General features: G+C 41.7%; 1 protein-coding gene across 10 annotated transcripts in view; it reads left to right on the plus strand.

Moving 5' to 3' along the window:
* The window catches only part of Eph (Eph receptor tyrosine kinase), a 97,582-nt gene that overhangs the window by 47,951 nt on the left and 32,504 nt on the right, over positions 1-17,127 (plus strand). For all 10 annotated transcript variants that reach the window (XM_018451254.1, XM_018451259.1, XM_018451260.1 and 7 more), the window contains exon 3: positions 13,317-13,396. In XM_018451254.1, the coding sequence (XP_018306756.1) occupies positions 13,317-13,396 (80 nt within the window). The remainder of the gene's footprint in view (positions 1-13,316; positions 13,397-17,127) is intronic.

Raw genomic sequence — 17,127 nt, forward strand, 5'->3', positions numbered from 1 at the left:
ACCGGCTGAAAGAAAGAGAGAAAAAGAGAAAGAAAGAGAGCGAAAGGAAAGAGAAACCGCAAATATCTCCTTCGACCGCGAGAGCGAACGCTTTGCTAATGAACCCTCTCATCGCTCTCATCGTGCTGATTAACGACTCCTCGAACGAACCGACCAGCCTTCGCTGATCAATATCGCGGTTTTTTTTAGGAAATTATATCTGTGTGAATGGCCATCGCCGTGACTCAATCGAATCCCGCGATTCTATTTTATAATTATTTCTACGAATTGCCGGTGTCTTCGTCCATTCGAAATCCACTCATTTTGGAGGCTGTTAATAAAATTCCATGTACCGCTATATATTAGTGAAAATGACGACACAGCAGTGCATTATTTATTGCACGAGACTTTTTGTTGCATGCAATTAAGTAGCTTTTTGCAATTGGATGTATCAAAATGATAATCTTGATTTTTATCTGTTTCCCATTCCCAAGTTCTTGATTATATTCATTATCAGTGACATGCTAAAATAATTTATAAAGCAAGTACTACCTTCTTGGAACACATCGTACGATTAATCGAACATGTTTGTAGACTGAAGCTCGATTCGTCATCCGAATTCCAAGGATACGTTCTCCGACAAAGCGGACACTTTTATGGAAGGCGCTATATAGGAAGAATCAGTAGCGTAAGGAACGAGGACAAAAAGAGACGAAAGGAAAAAGCGAAAAAAAAAATTATATTCGCCATTGCTCGCCCATAAAAAGGAACATAATGAGTGAACCGTTAATAAAATAATTATAATATTGGGAGCTTGGTAATAGATTCTTGGGATGCATTAACCGGTCTCCTTCTCTCTTTTCCTCTCTCTCTCTCTCTCTCTCTCTCTCTCTCGATAAATTGTGTTCGCAGCGTGTATACCAAGCAAGGGAGAGAAACGCGTGCAAGACACGTGCAAAATCGTGGCACATCGCGATCAGGCATCGACTATGTATACACACACACACACACACACACACACACACACACACACACACACACACACACACACACACACACACACACACACACACACATATATAGGTACGCTCAGATACACACAGATACACATGTAAATACTTGTACGCATGTGGTAGCAGCCGCAGGAACGCTTCGACGTGTATCTAATATTCTCGGTATGTGAAAATTACCGAGTCGTATAAACTGCCGATCGGACAGGTGGCCGACAAATCGCGTTGAGGAAAATATACGAGGTGTCCCACGTTCCCCCGCACTGCCTTTCATGGTTCTACGACCTTATATATACATTTGGAATATTTCTCGTCTATATGTGCAATTGTGACGATCGAGAATTATTTTTTTTCCCTCGGCGTTGTTGATTAAGCCGGATATATATGTGCCGATCGCGTCTCGTTCGCATGTGGGGATTATTGGTATGCGGGATTACTGACCCGCATAAATCTCGGATAAAAGCAGAGCGTCGCGACGCGGCGCCGGGCAGCGGCAATTTTCCGATGATTTTCGTTGATCGCTTCGGCGAATCGACGATGCGGTAGAAAAATAATAAAGCGTAGGCGAGAGGAGCGGGACGCGATGTGGCCCACCCGATTCTAACGAGATATTTATCCTCTTTTTTTTTTACCGGTCGCATCCACCGGTGAGATCGCGCCGAGCCAATTAAAAAGAATAACGAGAAATATAATCGGCCGAATTGAAGTCGGTCCGGTTCGGCTCTTTCTCTCCCTCTTTTGGTTCTCCTCAGGACAGAGGACGATTTTTCGGTAGACATTTAGATCGATTAATTTAATTATCGCGATCACGGCATAGGGATGCCTCCTTGTAGAAATCACGCAGTAATTTACATAGTGATGTGAGATTCAGCAATTTGAAAAACCGGACCAGTGCGCGGCGCAAACACGGAAGAGACCGAATCACCCTGGCGTTCGACGAGAAATGATCAAGAACGAGGCAAAATCGGGCTGAAGCATGTTGTCAAGCGCATTTATTTTTCTTCCCTGATGATGTGAATCTGTAGAGTGAGAAAGACAAAGAGATTGAACGGACCAGATCGATCGTACGGTTCACTTTGTCCGACGATCGTTTGGGACGATTAATTTGATTATCGCGGTCTGATAGCAATTTACATAGTAATACGCGACTTAAGTCCGCGAGAAAAAAAAAAGAGAAAGGAGATCGGCAGAGGCCAAGGTGTATCGAACGGAGTGGTGAATCAAGCAAAAGGAAGAGCGAAGAGAGACGAGCTCTCGTAGTCACACGGTCGCCAAATCCTCCGCTTACACAGGTCTCCTCGTTGTTTTAGATTAGAGAATTCGATTATCGCTGTCGCGTCTGGGACGGAAGGTTTCTATTCCAAAAAGCCTCACACGATGTGATTTACATGCTAATACAGAAACCGCTTTTTATCTTTCTCTCTCCTTCTCCTTCTCCTCTCTCTCTCTCTCTCTCTCTCTCTCTCTCTCTCTCTCATTCTCTCATGGGCACATGCACGCGCCGCGGCACGGGGGTCATAAGATAAATTAAAGCCCGCTTTACACCACGAAGGCTGCATCGTCGCGGCTGCACGTATCATCCACCGTTAATACCCACTGGGAAAATTTATGAACGGGTAAAGGATGAGAAAAGGGAGGTGGTTCTTATTTATTTGGATTTGGTTGGTTGGACTATACGATGCACGGAAACAAATAAACATTTCGGTGAATTGGCCTTATCCCAACATAAATGATTGATACAACTTGGCTTCTGATTTTCTTTATTTCTTTCTCGTTTGCTAATCATTTACGTTTGTTCTTATTTATGATGATACGTAGCTAATTTACATTCAGAAAGCTAAAATATTGAGAAATTTGGTCATTTAATATTGTCGTATTATAATTCATTTTTGTCAATTTTTTTTGTTTATTTATGACAGCAAGAAAAATTTACTTTTTTTTACTTTATCTTCATATATTACTCGTTTAATAGTTTCTTCTCTGCCGCGTTTCTTTCGTATCTTTCATCTGGATTTATGTAATTGCTTTTATGAGACCGTTTTTCTATCACATATGTTCACATGAATTTTTAGGAGGTTCATCTTTAAATATTAATAAGCTCTTCTTTCTTTCTTCTTCTCTTTTTTATGCCAAAAACACCAAGGAACGAGAAAGCGAAGAAGAAGAAAGAGGACTCGAGGAGAGAGATCATTGGTAAGAGAGATGGATAAGAGGGTGGGTTTGGGAAGTGCCGGGGCGGAAACAAAAGAATGGGGGGATGTACTTGAAAAGCACAATTGAAATTCAAGATCCATATGCAAAGAGCGCCGCTGGCACGAGAGGGAAAGGAAGTTGGAAGATAGGAAACGAAGAAAGAAGAGAGGAGAGATTCTATATTGAATAATCTAATCCCCCTTCACTATCTCTCTTTCTTCCTCTCCTCCTCCTCTCTTCTCTATCGTTCTCTCGAGGACCGCTTGGTTTCCCGCGATATCGAGAGAGAGAGAGATTCTCTAAATAATTGATTTAACATGTGTACATACATTATACGCAAACATAATAACGCTATGTAAATGGTAATTCCACCCATGTGACGCTGGTCCATGGCGTGGGCCGAGTTCAGAACCACGTCTACCATCGCGTCGCATCCGTACCCCCCTTTACCCTCCCACCGCCACTGCCGCCTTTCTTATACCGCCCAGTCGAACCCACGATGGTAAGCTGGGGGACTGCGGGACCCCGCAGAGACGGGAGACCGGGGGTTAAGTTACCGAGCACCTCATATTTTTTCGTCCTCCCGGGGAATCTTCCCTTTTCCTCTTCCCTATGTTATTTTTCCCCTCACTCGTCCATCATTGGAGAAGGGTAATTTCATCTACGAGAGATTCAGAGAGCTACTTCCGCGATCGGAAGATGACGAAGCCTGACGCGATAAATGAAGTCGAAGAATAAATTTTAGGATGGAAATCGATGTCTATGTATTGTACGTTAAGATTCTATGTACATCTAAATTTTCCATTAATCTTTCAAGCCTGATAATTATGATAGACGTTGTTTTAATTACTGTATGTTTATAAAATTCCGTTTTTAAAAAAGAGAGAAAGAAATACATTTTAAAAAGGAAAGCATATCATTATTAAATGTACATTATTAATGTCTAAGATCAATTACCTTTGATTCTGATCTATTAGTTACTTTCTTAAATAGAAATGATAAAGATATATTCAACAGAGTTCTAAGAAAAATTAGGCTCTAGGATATCTTCTTAAGATATCTTCTTTCCTCAATTTATCTAGTAACTTTATTTAGATATGAAGCGTAGATATGAAAGTCGTCAATGTATCTATATCAAACTACGCGTTGATTATATCACGATCCCTTTTATACAATATGGATTAGACTGGGGATCCCTATTGGGGCATATGCGAAGCTCGCACAATGAGTCAACGACACCCTGCCAAACGATTCGAGGTATGATACACCGGTACTAAAGAAGGGATGCACATAGATGGACGGTAGCGGATGAGTGAGGATTGAGAAAAAGAGAGAAAAAAAAGAAAGAGAGACTTAAAGAAAAGATAATTGATAGAGAGAAGAAGAGAGGGGCAGAGAGGGATTCTGACAAATTGGAAGGCTGTTAAAGCAAAGGCACGGAGGCGTCGCTCGTTGGAACTGAAGGAGAGAGGAAAAGATTTCTATACATTGGACGAGAGAGGAGAGAAAGAGAGAGAGAAAGAGAGAATAAGTCGGAAAAAGACAAGCCGCGCGACACTCGTGTCACGATGGGCCTCGTAGCAGCATTTTTAGAGCCGAAATAAAGTGGAAGAACGAACGTACACCGTCTCTTGAATATCCGCTGGGCGCGCGTCGGAAGACGTAGGTGGTCTCTCTTCTTGGCGTACCTCTCTTTCCGTCCCTTTCTCCTTCTCTAACTGTCGCGTCGTTCTCATTCTCGTTCGTTTCTTCGCTCGTTCATTCCGTACTCGTTCGTCTGTACCGCGCGGCTGATCTACCGAACGAGTTGAGCGAGAGCGCAAATGCTGGCAGATTATAGGTGTAGAACTCTAGATGTACCACAGTAGTTACAAAAGTCCGCCATATTTGATCTAATAACCATCATATTTAAGAATTACTACTCTAAAATTACTACTCTAATCTCTGGAGTGGAATCTAATTCTAAAGAGTAATCATTAAGCGTCGATATTGAAAAAGAGTGGTTCAATTGCCAATTTTTAAGAGTTAGATTCCACTCCAAAGATTTCAGAGAGTAAGCTTACTTATTTATTTATTCGTTTATTTACTAAGCTTACTTATTATTTATTATTTACTTATATAGAGCGATAAATCATCGAGTAAAAAATCGAAATAGTCAATATGAAAATTATCGGCTTAGATGAAAGGATTGTACTATTCTAGAGCTCCAGTTAGGTGAGTGCACATACGCCCCTCGTCGCATTATGGACTATTCGAGACGCGGAATTGCGAAACGTGACTTCCTCACTCGCGAAGACCATCCGGACATCCAGTTCTCTCACCGCTGATCGATCGCCGTGTGTATATGACGCGCACTATCCGATTTGCAATTCAACTCAACATCGGCGCGATGGCCAACCGTTTAGAGTCGTGATTGTGATCGGAATGACTCAGTAATCAAGATGTTCTAAGAGAAATTTCAGATAATTTACAAGAACATAATTTATTTAATTACAAGAGAGAGAGAGAGAGAGAGAGAGAGAAAGAGTTAGTCAATTGTAACTTAATTTTTTAAATTACTTATCATGAAAGAAATAATTGCTTCTTTAATTTTCGCGTCACGTTTAATTTGAAAACATCTTCATCTATTGATTGTAGCTATTTTTAAATGTTTCGCGATGTACCATCGTTGGACTCACGAAATACGAGTACAATAATAATCGAAGTCGATCGAGCACAATCGAATAGACCGACTATTTCAAGCGGATATTTCGTTAAACCCTAAGAATCGTAGAGCGAAGATGGAGGCGAGATAAGTAAGCGGCCTCGCCCGAGACGCTACGTACAAAATGCAAACCGCTCGGGATAAAGATGGAATCTGGATAACGGTATCAAAATCTGGAATACTTCCTCGATGCGCGAGCACGATGGGAAACACGACGGTGAGCGTAACGTTGCCTGTTCGCGTTTACGTGTCCTTGCCGATCTTGATGAAACCGATGACGATCTTGCTCCTTTCCGAGAGAAAGAGAAAGAGAGAAGATTCTGGAAGCTGCGCACACACAAAATCTCCGTTGCCGCTCGTGAGAGTCGAGCATTAGCAGGAACCGACACCGCGGGTGGGTTTCGGTGAATGATAACCGCGGAACGGTAACGATATTATATCATCGTGAGATCAGGCCCGTTGATCTCGTCTGTGCGTACCGTGCGTGCGCGCGTGCGGAAGACGAAATCGTAATCTTAATCGTCCTCGTGACGGGCAACAGGTTCTCTTGAGCTCGCGATTCAATCGTGCGTCTCTTTGGATATACAAGCGCGAGGGGTCGACCCTCTTATATGTGAGGACCGTACGGAAAGAACAGGCTCGTTACGTCACTCATCCATCTCCTTCTTCTGGTGACCTGAGCTATTGATTTATCGTCGCGAGAAACGATTTCTTTCGTCGTAGGGAGGACGAGCGAGCGCGTGAGTCGCTCTCTGATTAGAGGTATGCATTGTGCATCGATCGACAGCTAATGGACAGAAGGAGAGAAAGACAGAACGGTGTCACCTTACGCAAGCTAGATTGGAAGTCACGGGAGATAAGCTGAGCAGCCGACGTCGGCAACCGAGGCCGATCAGGGTCGATTGATTCCTGAAGGTTCGGACTTGGGAAACGAGAAAGAGGAGATCGGACCTCGGACTCTCGCGGTGTCTCTTTTAGCTCGTTAACTACTGACGCGATCGTTTGAACCGAAACACTATATGTCAAGACGTAATTTCAGTATTTCTTCAATATAAGACTGTCAATCTTGATATAAGCTGTCCGAGTTCGGATATAAATTACCTGAGTTTAATTGCGAAAGAGTCGGTATCCAAGTAAAAAATTAATTAGAAATTGACTGGTTAGATTCTTGCCAGTTTGAGCTTGTTTGGATTGTAACTAGGCAATAAATTCAGCCAGTTCCTAATCAGATTTTCCCCGAAATTTTTGCAAAACAAAATTTTTAAAAATAATATAAAATCTTTTTTTTAATTTATTATATTTTATTAAGAGTATCTAAATTTGAGACAACTTTTATTAATTAATTGTAATTTTTTATTATACTTTAATTTTTTTCTTACTTATTGGGTTCTGAATCTGAAACTTCAGAATTATGAGTAATATGCAACAATGAATAATAAATTAACACCTTTTCTTAAAGGATTGAAAAACTTAATGTATAATTAATTTCCTTTTTTTTTCGAATTAATTTTTCGCAATCGATAAAAGATTTATTACAAGTATTTATACTCGGCTTTAAAACTTAACTTTATCGAATGTTTGCGTCTTTCATCGATTATGATGTCGATTTCGCTGTCATAGACGATGCGAACACTTTGAGAGAAATCTGACGCTAACTAATTACTACACCGCTGTATCTAATCGAAGTTAAACCATTCAATATTAGATTTGCATCCGTGACATGGTTTCTACTCACTTTCAGCAAATGTGACATAGGTATACCGCGACGAATCAGCTTACTTTGTAGATAGTATCGCGAAACAAATTTCTGTTAAAACGAGGTCGACCCCAAATCGACTTGAAAACATGTGCATGAGGGAAAGTACAGCGTACCGTCGGATACCACTTCAGTCGAGAACGTTTATAAGTGGGGACTTCTTTTGCCGATCGATAAGATCAGATTCCTCTCTCGTTTGAATAATATGAAAAATCGAGATGGATAGATAAATGGAAGGAATAAGAGGAACCGTGCTGGATACGTACTGGGTAGATTCGGGAAAAGGGGGGAGGCCGCGCGCAGAGGACCGAAAGGGCAAGGGAAGAAGGGGGAGGGGCCAGAGGGGCCGAAGACGCACCATCGGTGGAGTGAGTTAGAGCCGGCGGGCAACGCTATGCATACCGTCACACCCTGCGACACGCTCCAAATTTGAAATTTAAATTCGGTACCTCTCGCGGGACCACGTTGTACACCGGTTACACACGCACACACATACTCGCACACGCGTATATACACGCACATCTACAGAGAGAAAGATCTATGCATGTTGCGAACGTGCATACAGGACGCCCCAAAATAGTTTTAGACGCTCTCTATGCTGAAAATTTCGTGTAATTAAAAGTTACTTAGCATTGAAAAGTAAGAAGTTCCATCAAACGAAAGCAATTACTTATAAATATGTAGATTGTAAAATTTCACCTCTCACTTCGTGGTTTCAAGGATATTCCTATAGTAATAGAATTTTTATGAAAAAAGTTGTTACTCCTCAGGGTACATTTGATCATGTTAAAAAATTTAAAAATACAGCGTGTCGTCGTAGAAGATTTTCCTAGAGGAAAGATCGCGTTGAAATGTCATATAGAATGTAATTGTTAAATTATTGCCCCTTTTGGGACACCCTGTGAAACGCGCACGAATCAGAATGTTTGCGAGAACAGGATGGAGCAAAAGGCAGGAAGGATGTATCGTCGTTTTCACGACGACCGACCTGCCCGTTAAGTCGTTTCCGCTCGTCGGTAAACACACGCGGGAATAGTAATTCGAGACAGGGGCTCTGCGCCGTGTCCTTTCACCTCCCGTCAGCCCTCCGTTCTGCCTTTCCTCCCACAACTAGTGAAGTTGTCTCGAGTCGTGTATGATTGTCTTGTCTGCTTGTCTCTGTCGATCCACGATCGCGTCGAATTCGGGAACGGAATGCTCTTTCAGGATGAGCTTGTTTTCTCGGATGTCAGCCGCAAATCGGAGCGTGCTCTTTCACCTTGCATCTCATGCATTGTGTAGCTACTATCAGACCTCATTTTGCTCTTGAAAAGAGTAACTGTACATCTAAGGAAAGTCTCCAGAACCAATAAAAAATATGTCGAGGAAAATTTTTTATTCTTAAATTTTAATAATTTCAATTTCAACGTTTATTAGAAACGTGATTTATTGATCATTTTCTTAAGCGCTACATGTTTCTAAAATTTTTTTATTATAATAAAAATAATTTTCCTAAAAATAATTACGTGATTTCCATTCCTAACAATTCTTTGCATAAAAATATATTATTACTTCTTGAAAAAAGATTAATCGAAAAATTAGATATTAATAGTTTCTATAGATGCGTCGTTCGTGATATTGTCTTATATATATTTTACTTACATTTTAGCAACACGGGATTCAAGTAGATTCGTGTATTTTCAAATGTTAGAATAGATAATATCAAGGATAATATTTAAAGTTAGAACAGATAATACAGAATCTCTGAAGGAGCGGTATTTTCGTCTAGGAAAATTATATATATTCTTAAACTTTAATAATTTCAACGTCTACTGGAAACATGTTATTCATTGATCACTTTCTTAAGCGCTACACGTTTCTAAACTTTTTTTATTATTATGAAAAGTTATCCGATATACGATAGAGTGTACTTGAACGTTCGCATTACTTACGTCCAACGACCGCAGAACATCCTGCAAAATAACGGTTACATCGCGCTGGCATTGCCCGCGAGATGATCGGCGTCGCGACATCGTGTTTTCTTCCTGTTTCGTTTACCCGCAAGCTTTTACCGAACGTACGTAATAGCATTTTCCTCGGTTATTATCCAAGTCACGAGAGAGAAAGAGGGAGCACGTCCGTAATTTTTTTTTGTTTCCCTCTCTTATTCCCGCCGCTCCTCTTCTCGACATTCCACGACGACACACGCCGCGAGTGGCTCGCGTCATGTGACACGTGTCCAACAGGCGAAGGCGCATAATGCACGTGTCACACGCACGATACGTAACGGCTGCACCGGCATGCGACAGCCGCCGCCGTCGCGTCATCTCGTATACCGGCGGGCGGCTGCACTTTCTCTTTTCGCGTCGATGATCGCGCATCATAGATGCGGTCGACCAGCATAGAATCCTTAAACCACACCGTTATCTTTCCTTCGTGATGCCTCGCACTTGTGGCGAGGTAATCCCGAGGTACAGCATTAGTCGATCAAAGTTGTGAAATTTATGCTAGCCCTAAAATGAATCCTCGAAGGATAAGTGTCAAAGTATACATAAATCAAGACTTAAATTAAGTATTAAAATGCGTGTGTCGCAGCAAAATTGAAGCCGCAGTGAAAATATAACGTGATATAAGTATGATTGATATACACGGAAAGAGAGACTAACAGTTTTGCAGCATTTAAAAGTTTAGCGGGAAATATAGATCTGAAAATAATTTTGCTAATCATTAAAATAAATATAGGTACTTGAGACACTCCAGGCTGGTTGCTAGAATATTAAATCTTTTACAGCTCATATCGTGTTTGAGTCCTACAAAATTATTTTGGTAGTCCAACAAAATCGTTTTCGGATCTGTATCTAGCAAAATTTTTAAATACTTCAGCAAAACCATTTTTTCTATGTAGAGATAGAACGTTCTAAATCCTTCTATGTTTTATATATTTGTTTAATAAAAATTTGATTGATTTTGTTCTTTCTCTCTCTCTCTCTTTCTCTCCTAAAGAAAATCTGTATTCAATTTTTAGTATCATAAAATTGACTTCAAATTGACCGTTACAATTGATCGTGGATAAAAGGAAATGCAACCTTTATAGCCTTTTAAACGAGGAAAATGGCCAGCGCTTGCGGTCCCTTTAATAGCCGCTATAGTGATATGGTTGAATAGTTACTAAAACGTCATGACAGTCGATTGAAATTGTTGCCAGAGTCATGCTCGTCGAAATTATTACGGAGTACTTCAGTACGTTTCTTTCCGCGGTCATCCATGCTAGTAACTATAGTTATCTTATCCCGGAATTACCCTACACAGCTGGTGGTACAGCGATATAGCTATATGTGTATAGATTGGAAATGGCTCGGAGTAAACTCGATAGTTTCTATACGGAGACATATCTTTTTCTTACGTGGCTCAAGTTCATTCGTGTCACTACGTAGCGTCAGATCGATCCGAGAGGTTTGTCATCCCATAATTCACTTCTTCGTACGTTCGGCCTTCAAGAAATAGATATCTTCTTCGACGTAACGCGAGAAGGTGGAAACGGCGCTGTCTAAAATGCAAATTTGAAGAAACATTATTATAACGCCGCGGATTGAGTCGGATATTCATTGAGTAAATCTCGTCAGTATTAGAGAATAATCCTGAGGTCAATCTGCCAAGCTTTCTACGAAGTTTATTAGGAGCGATAAAGGCGATAGAGAAGGAGGAAACTCTCTCTCGGATCTTACTCCGTGAATTCGGTTGTGCGAAGACGCGCGTGCTTATATATCCGAAGTTCTTCATGAGAGCACTCGAATTAGATCGGCACGCTGCAGTGCAAACTCCACTCCTGCGAGATACTCTTCACAATGATATGGCTTAGAGGGCAACTGATCCCTCGGCTTAAAATGGAGTATCCCTTTTGCGATATTAATGCTCGCCGTTATCAAACTCTCGCGCATTCCAAAATATAGGTACACGTATCCCATGAAGCGTCCGTGCAATACATCGGATCCTTTTATTTAGATAGAAAATAAAAATTGTTACAACAGAGAGAAAGTTTTATTTTTTGCAATTTAGGTTGGAATCGCCTAAAAATTTGTTTAGGTCTCTGTTGGACCAGAACTTCGTCCCAGATTAATCCCAAAGTTACATTCGGCACAATTTTTTTGTTTTGAGCACGCGACCTGTCGCTCACACTCCACTCCGCATCGGTCTGGATGCAGCGAGATAATTGCAGTTCGCGCGAGTGCCTCTGTCGATTCGATCGGTGGCGGGATGGGAGATCGATGGGCGAGGAAATAAAAGGGAAAAGGGTCCAAAAAAATGGTATAAACAAAAATGGATTTTACAGCATACAGTTTTCACCTTTGAGATTTCGTGCTGTCAGAGATGAGTGGATGAGTGTGTTGCATTCGCGTCGCGCTTTGGTCTAGAAATTCAAAGACCCGGTATCCAGATAGAAACTCTAAGGACAATCGTTATTAGAGACCAGTGATACAATCAACCTAATTCAATGTAGGTTTAGACGAATATTGCGAGATGAAGGAAAACTAGAAGGGGGGAGAATTAAATGATTGTATAAAAATAAAAGGGGAGGAAGGAAGGCGGGGAAAGAACATAAGAAAGGAAACGATGAAAAGGAGATACAGGAAGGAAGGACGGACGTGCTGTCAAGGCTGAAAAGAGAAAAGATGCTGGAGATACAAAGAACGCGAGGCGAAAAGAAGAGAGACGAATGGACGGAGGAGAAGAGAGGAATGTGCCGGGCGCGTGGATGAGAGGCGAGGAGAGGAAGAACGGATCGACGAAAGGGAGAGAGGAGAATCGAGGGTTGGTGGCAGCCCAGACCCGGTCGATACGACCACTACCACCAACATCACCACCACCACCTCTACACGACAGAGCGCGGAACTTGGTTCTTGCGCGAATGCACCGATATAGCGGGTCTTCCCGTTTTTTTCCCAACCTTACATGTCTCTCTCTCTTCCCCTCCCTCCTCTTGCCTACCGTCTCTCGGTATTTTTTCACCCCTCGCGTTTTCAACGATCCGCCATTTTTAGAGGGAACGTGCTCCTATAGTCCCATCTCTCTTCGGTGGGTGGATTTCCTCACGATGACTTTAGCACATATACTTACTGTCTTTCTCAAGATAAGCTCAGTCAAGTCTGGTTATTGTTTTAATTTCGTATTTGTTTCGCCTTCTGTAATTGTACGAAGAAAGAACGATTTTACTGAAGTATTGAAAAATTTAGATAGATGCAGATTTGAAAATAATTTTGTTGAATTATTAAAATGATTATATGTAGGAAACTCAAACATAATGATGAGCAACGCTGCAAAAAGTTTTGATTTTCTAACAACTAGTTTGTGAGGCTTCTACATAATTAGGCTAACAAAATTATTTTCAGATTTATATCTGGCTAAATTTTTAGATACTTCGGCAAAACTGTTTTTCCGTGTAACATTGTAGTGTAATTATTCCAATAAGTATGTCGATTGTATGAAGTAAGGCAGTTGAAGGAATTGCATCGTGGAAGTTGATAAAAATATAGAAAAGAAATTTGAAAATTCTTCAAAGTTATTTTTCGCTGCTCTTTATAAGATACATTGTTTTTTATCTTATAATTTAGGAAGGAAGAAGAAATAAACAGTATTTATTATGATTATTATGATGTTATTTCAAACTACTAACAATGCATTTTCTTTATGATTGCAGTTGTTCTCTTGGACACGACGACGGAGGAGAAACTCGATTGGACGAGATATCCTTTCGGACCTCAAGCTAACACTCCTGGTGTAAGTAGATCAAAATTTCTATCGCATATTATAGAAGACATCAAACTTCTTAAAATCTTAGCGAAAAATCTGTTTTTTTTTCTCTTCGGTACGAAGGAAAATTATTCATTCCGATAGCTCGACTTTTTAAGCGATACATTGAGAATCCGAAAGTAAGATTTCGCCCTTTCTCGATAGGGGGAGGAGGAGGGGAGAACGAAACAATTTCTTAAATATCGCGAATTTCCACGGAAATATTCGACGTGCCAACAGCAACACGGGGAAATTCCCGTCGACGTAGGAATTCCGCTCGCTTGCTCGCGCGCACGCTCGGCATCCTTTTCTGCGTGGCCAAAGGGAAATATTAAAAATGTCTCAAACATAAATTAATACTCTCTCGCGAGGTCGTTGCACGCGATTCAGGAACTCTCTCCTCTCTTCCAGCGATCGTAACAAAGGAACGCCTAGATGGAAAAAAATTCCAGGATCTCCCGACATTTTCTTCTCTCTCTGTATTTTTTTTTAATTCTCCTCTCGCGAAGAGGAGAAATCTTTTGGAACTCGACTGGCCGGGTTCCGGTGGGTACCAGAAGCACTTTATAGTCTCGGTACGCACGCGGCACATACGTGGGCTCCCGCTGGCCGATGCGCTCTCTCGGCGCCATGTTTGTTTTTCAGTTGTTAAGCGCGCAGCGGGCCGCCAGACAGGTTTAAATCAGCCTCCACCTCTCTCCGTTTCTCCTCTTCTTCTTCCTCTTTCTCTTCCTCTGCCGATTCTCCTCCTGCAGCATCACCCGCCTCCTCTCCCGTCCTCCTTCGCGCTCCACAGTCGGACCGTATGCACCGCTCGGTTCGTGAGTCAGTCCAACCGGGTAACAAATTGCTTTTTGTTTGAACGGACAAATTAGTGATACAACCGCGCCGGCAGAGGTGCCGGCCGAAAAGACGGACCGGAGAAGGGAAAAGGAGGGATACTCGGTGTTTATTTAAACATCGTAGGCACCGAGAATGCAGTTTCGCGCACGGGGGACATCCTCCTTCGTGACCCTACGTGGGTGTCGGCCACGGATATCTCGCGTTCGAGGCTTCGGCTCGATCATGACGATAAACTGGCGGCTTTGATTTTTTTGGCGACTCGACAAACTCATCGGATATCTCGAAGCTTATTGCAATTTTTATTATATCTATTATTTTCTTCTACCATTATTTACTCTATGCTAATCTTTACTTGGTACTTTATAGTAACATTTATGCAGGATGTCATTGTTTAACGGAAAAGGTAATTTGTCTTTAAACGGATTTAATAACTCTTTGCTTGTCATCAAGATTCCACAAGCTTCTTGCCTCTTTCTGTAAACTGTTTATTCTTTATTTGTTTTATTCAATTGTCAAAAATCCTTCCTTTTTTGTCCTCGATCATGAAACGATCGAATGGTACACGCGTGCTCGTTCTTCTTTTTTCACTCCTTTCTCTCGCAACGTCGATTGTTAGTATCGCAGCTCTAATCGGCCAGCGTAACACTCTCTTTGAAAAGGTTCTTAGAGACTGCTGTTGATTTTTCTGGGTGCTAAACGTTCGACGCGTCTCCCCCCGCGGGAACGAAACAGATCGAAGAGGGATGGCTACGCCGGCGGACCACGCACGGGTGTCTGATCTTTTTTTCGAGAATGACCCGAAAAAGAACGCTCTCACTACACGCTTCGTTCTCTGTGAACCACTCGAGTTCACTTCGCACCTCCCCATTCCATCTCACCCGTCGGAAGTGCTGCGTCCAAATACATGTTTCTCTCTCTCTTCTCTGTCTGTCTCTTTTTCTCTTCCGTGAACTCTTAAGCGCACGTGCTCCTCGTAAAAACGGCCGCGATATTAGTTACACCTACGAGCATTTAAAGTTCCTCCCAAAGGTTCGTATTCTCGGCGCTAAGTGTTGGTGTCCGTACGATTCTCGTCACCTATTAACACTCCGAACGTCTTCCTCACACTGGACAAATAAAACTCAAGCATGGACAACCGTTTAGCTTTAAAAATGCGTTAATAATATGAAACCGTAGTCCCAAATCGATTTTTCAAACATTCCGTCTTTCGAATTCTGATACTTATCGGCGATCTTCCGTATTCAATCCTGACAAGTCTCCCGCTCGGAATTCCACGTCTTGCACGTTCCGCAGATCGATCGGATGAGCGACAAGACTTGTCCATTGCCTGACGATCGTAGATGACGAGAGAGACGATGTTCCATTTCCCGGGGTCGAGGAATTCACGTTTCACGTGGTTCCCCTCACTATACGAAGAATGCGTCAACATACGCGCGAACTAAAGTGGAGAATCCTCTTAGATTAGTCCAGACTGATCCGTTTCCTCGAGCGATCCTCTCCAAAGGAAGTCGTGTCGCCTGAAAGCAAGATTGATAAAAACGAGAATGTTCTCACGACTCGCCCTAATCAGGATTTGCTCGGATAGGGATTAATGCGCCTCTCACGCACATCATTATTTTCGATCATGCGTGACAGGAAATTTATTTCCGAGGATGAATATTTTTCTCGTGAAGATCCGGATCCAATTTAACCGCACACTACACATTAAGTATCCAAGCCCGTCACGTCAACAAACAGAAAGACAACTTGTGGGGTGACAAGCGAGGAAGAGTGCGAAATTATTTCTAATTGAATACACTTCGATAAACGTATTCATTATTTAAGAGACATTTAGATTCTTCATAACTCTTAATTAAGCGCAGAGATCAAAGGATTATATACTTACATTTTAAACGTACGTAGGAAGAAGCGATCAAGACTTTGTGGATGCTCTTCCGTCATTTTAATCACTCTTCTCCGGTCGGCATTAATATCCCGAATACGATAAATACGCGCCCTTTTACAACTGATAGCAGGGTAGTTATTAATATACAAGTAAACCGAATTAGCTCAGAGTATTTGAGCAAGTCGACAGAGGGAGGACAAGGCTCGGAGCGAAAAGATGCTTTGATGCTGGCGGCGAGGGTCAAAACTCGCATAAGGGCCAAAGATATACGCTCATGTTCTATCGTCGTATTATATATTCTATCTCGGTGCCCCTCCCTATCACGATGACTTCCGATGAAAGATGTAGGGAACGTACCGCTGGAACTAATTAAGCGTCCTTCCCGCTGACCCCGTAGCTTACTTCGCATTGATTTAAATTCTGTTCCAGGTTTTTAACTGCATTTTTAGTTGCCAGAAAGAGAACCAGAGAGAGAGAAACAGAATTCTGAGTATTGGTATTTTGACTTTTTAAAGAACCGTATTAAATATTATTTTTCTTGATCGTCTAAATGAATATATAACTTAATGAATTTACCATATCGTAATATCGATAAGTAAGATCTTAAGAAAAATAGAGCGAAAGAAGAAATCGAGAAACTTTCTGTTGAAATTCCAAGCCACTTTAGGAAAGACTAACGACGGCGCTCTTTGATTTCGTTCTCGCCACTTTACTTCAAGCTAATTTCCATGCTTAAGAAGTCGTAATCCGATCATGACCGTCGAAATGAAGAAGTTTCGCTCACCCTTTGAGAATATCGACTTGCACTTGGCTGAAATTCGATAAAGTGCGACTCGCGAGAATTCAACGGATGGAGAAACATTCCTCGGTCTTATAGCTGTTTCTCAGCGGCGCATTTCGATATCTTTTGATATTTCCGCGAGAGGTCAATCGTCGAGTCGGATTTCTAACAGTAACGATTCTGAAATCGGATAGATTTTCGTCTCGCGCG

The sequence above is a fragment of the Mycetomoellerius zeteki genome, unplaced genomic scaffold, assembly GCF_001594055.1.
Source record: "Mycetomoellerius zeteki isolate Tzet28-1 unplaced genomic scaffold, Tzet1.0 scaffold31, whole genome shotgun sequence".
Taxonomy (NCBI): Eukaryota; Metazoa; Arthropoda; class Insecta; order Hymenoptera; family Formicidae; genus Mycetomoellerius; species Mycetomoellerius zeteki.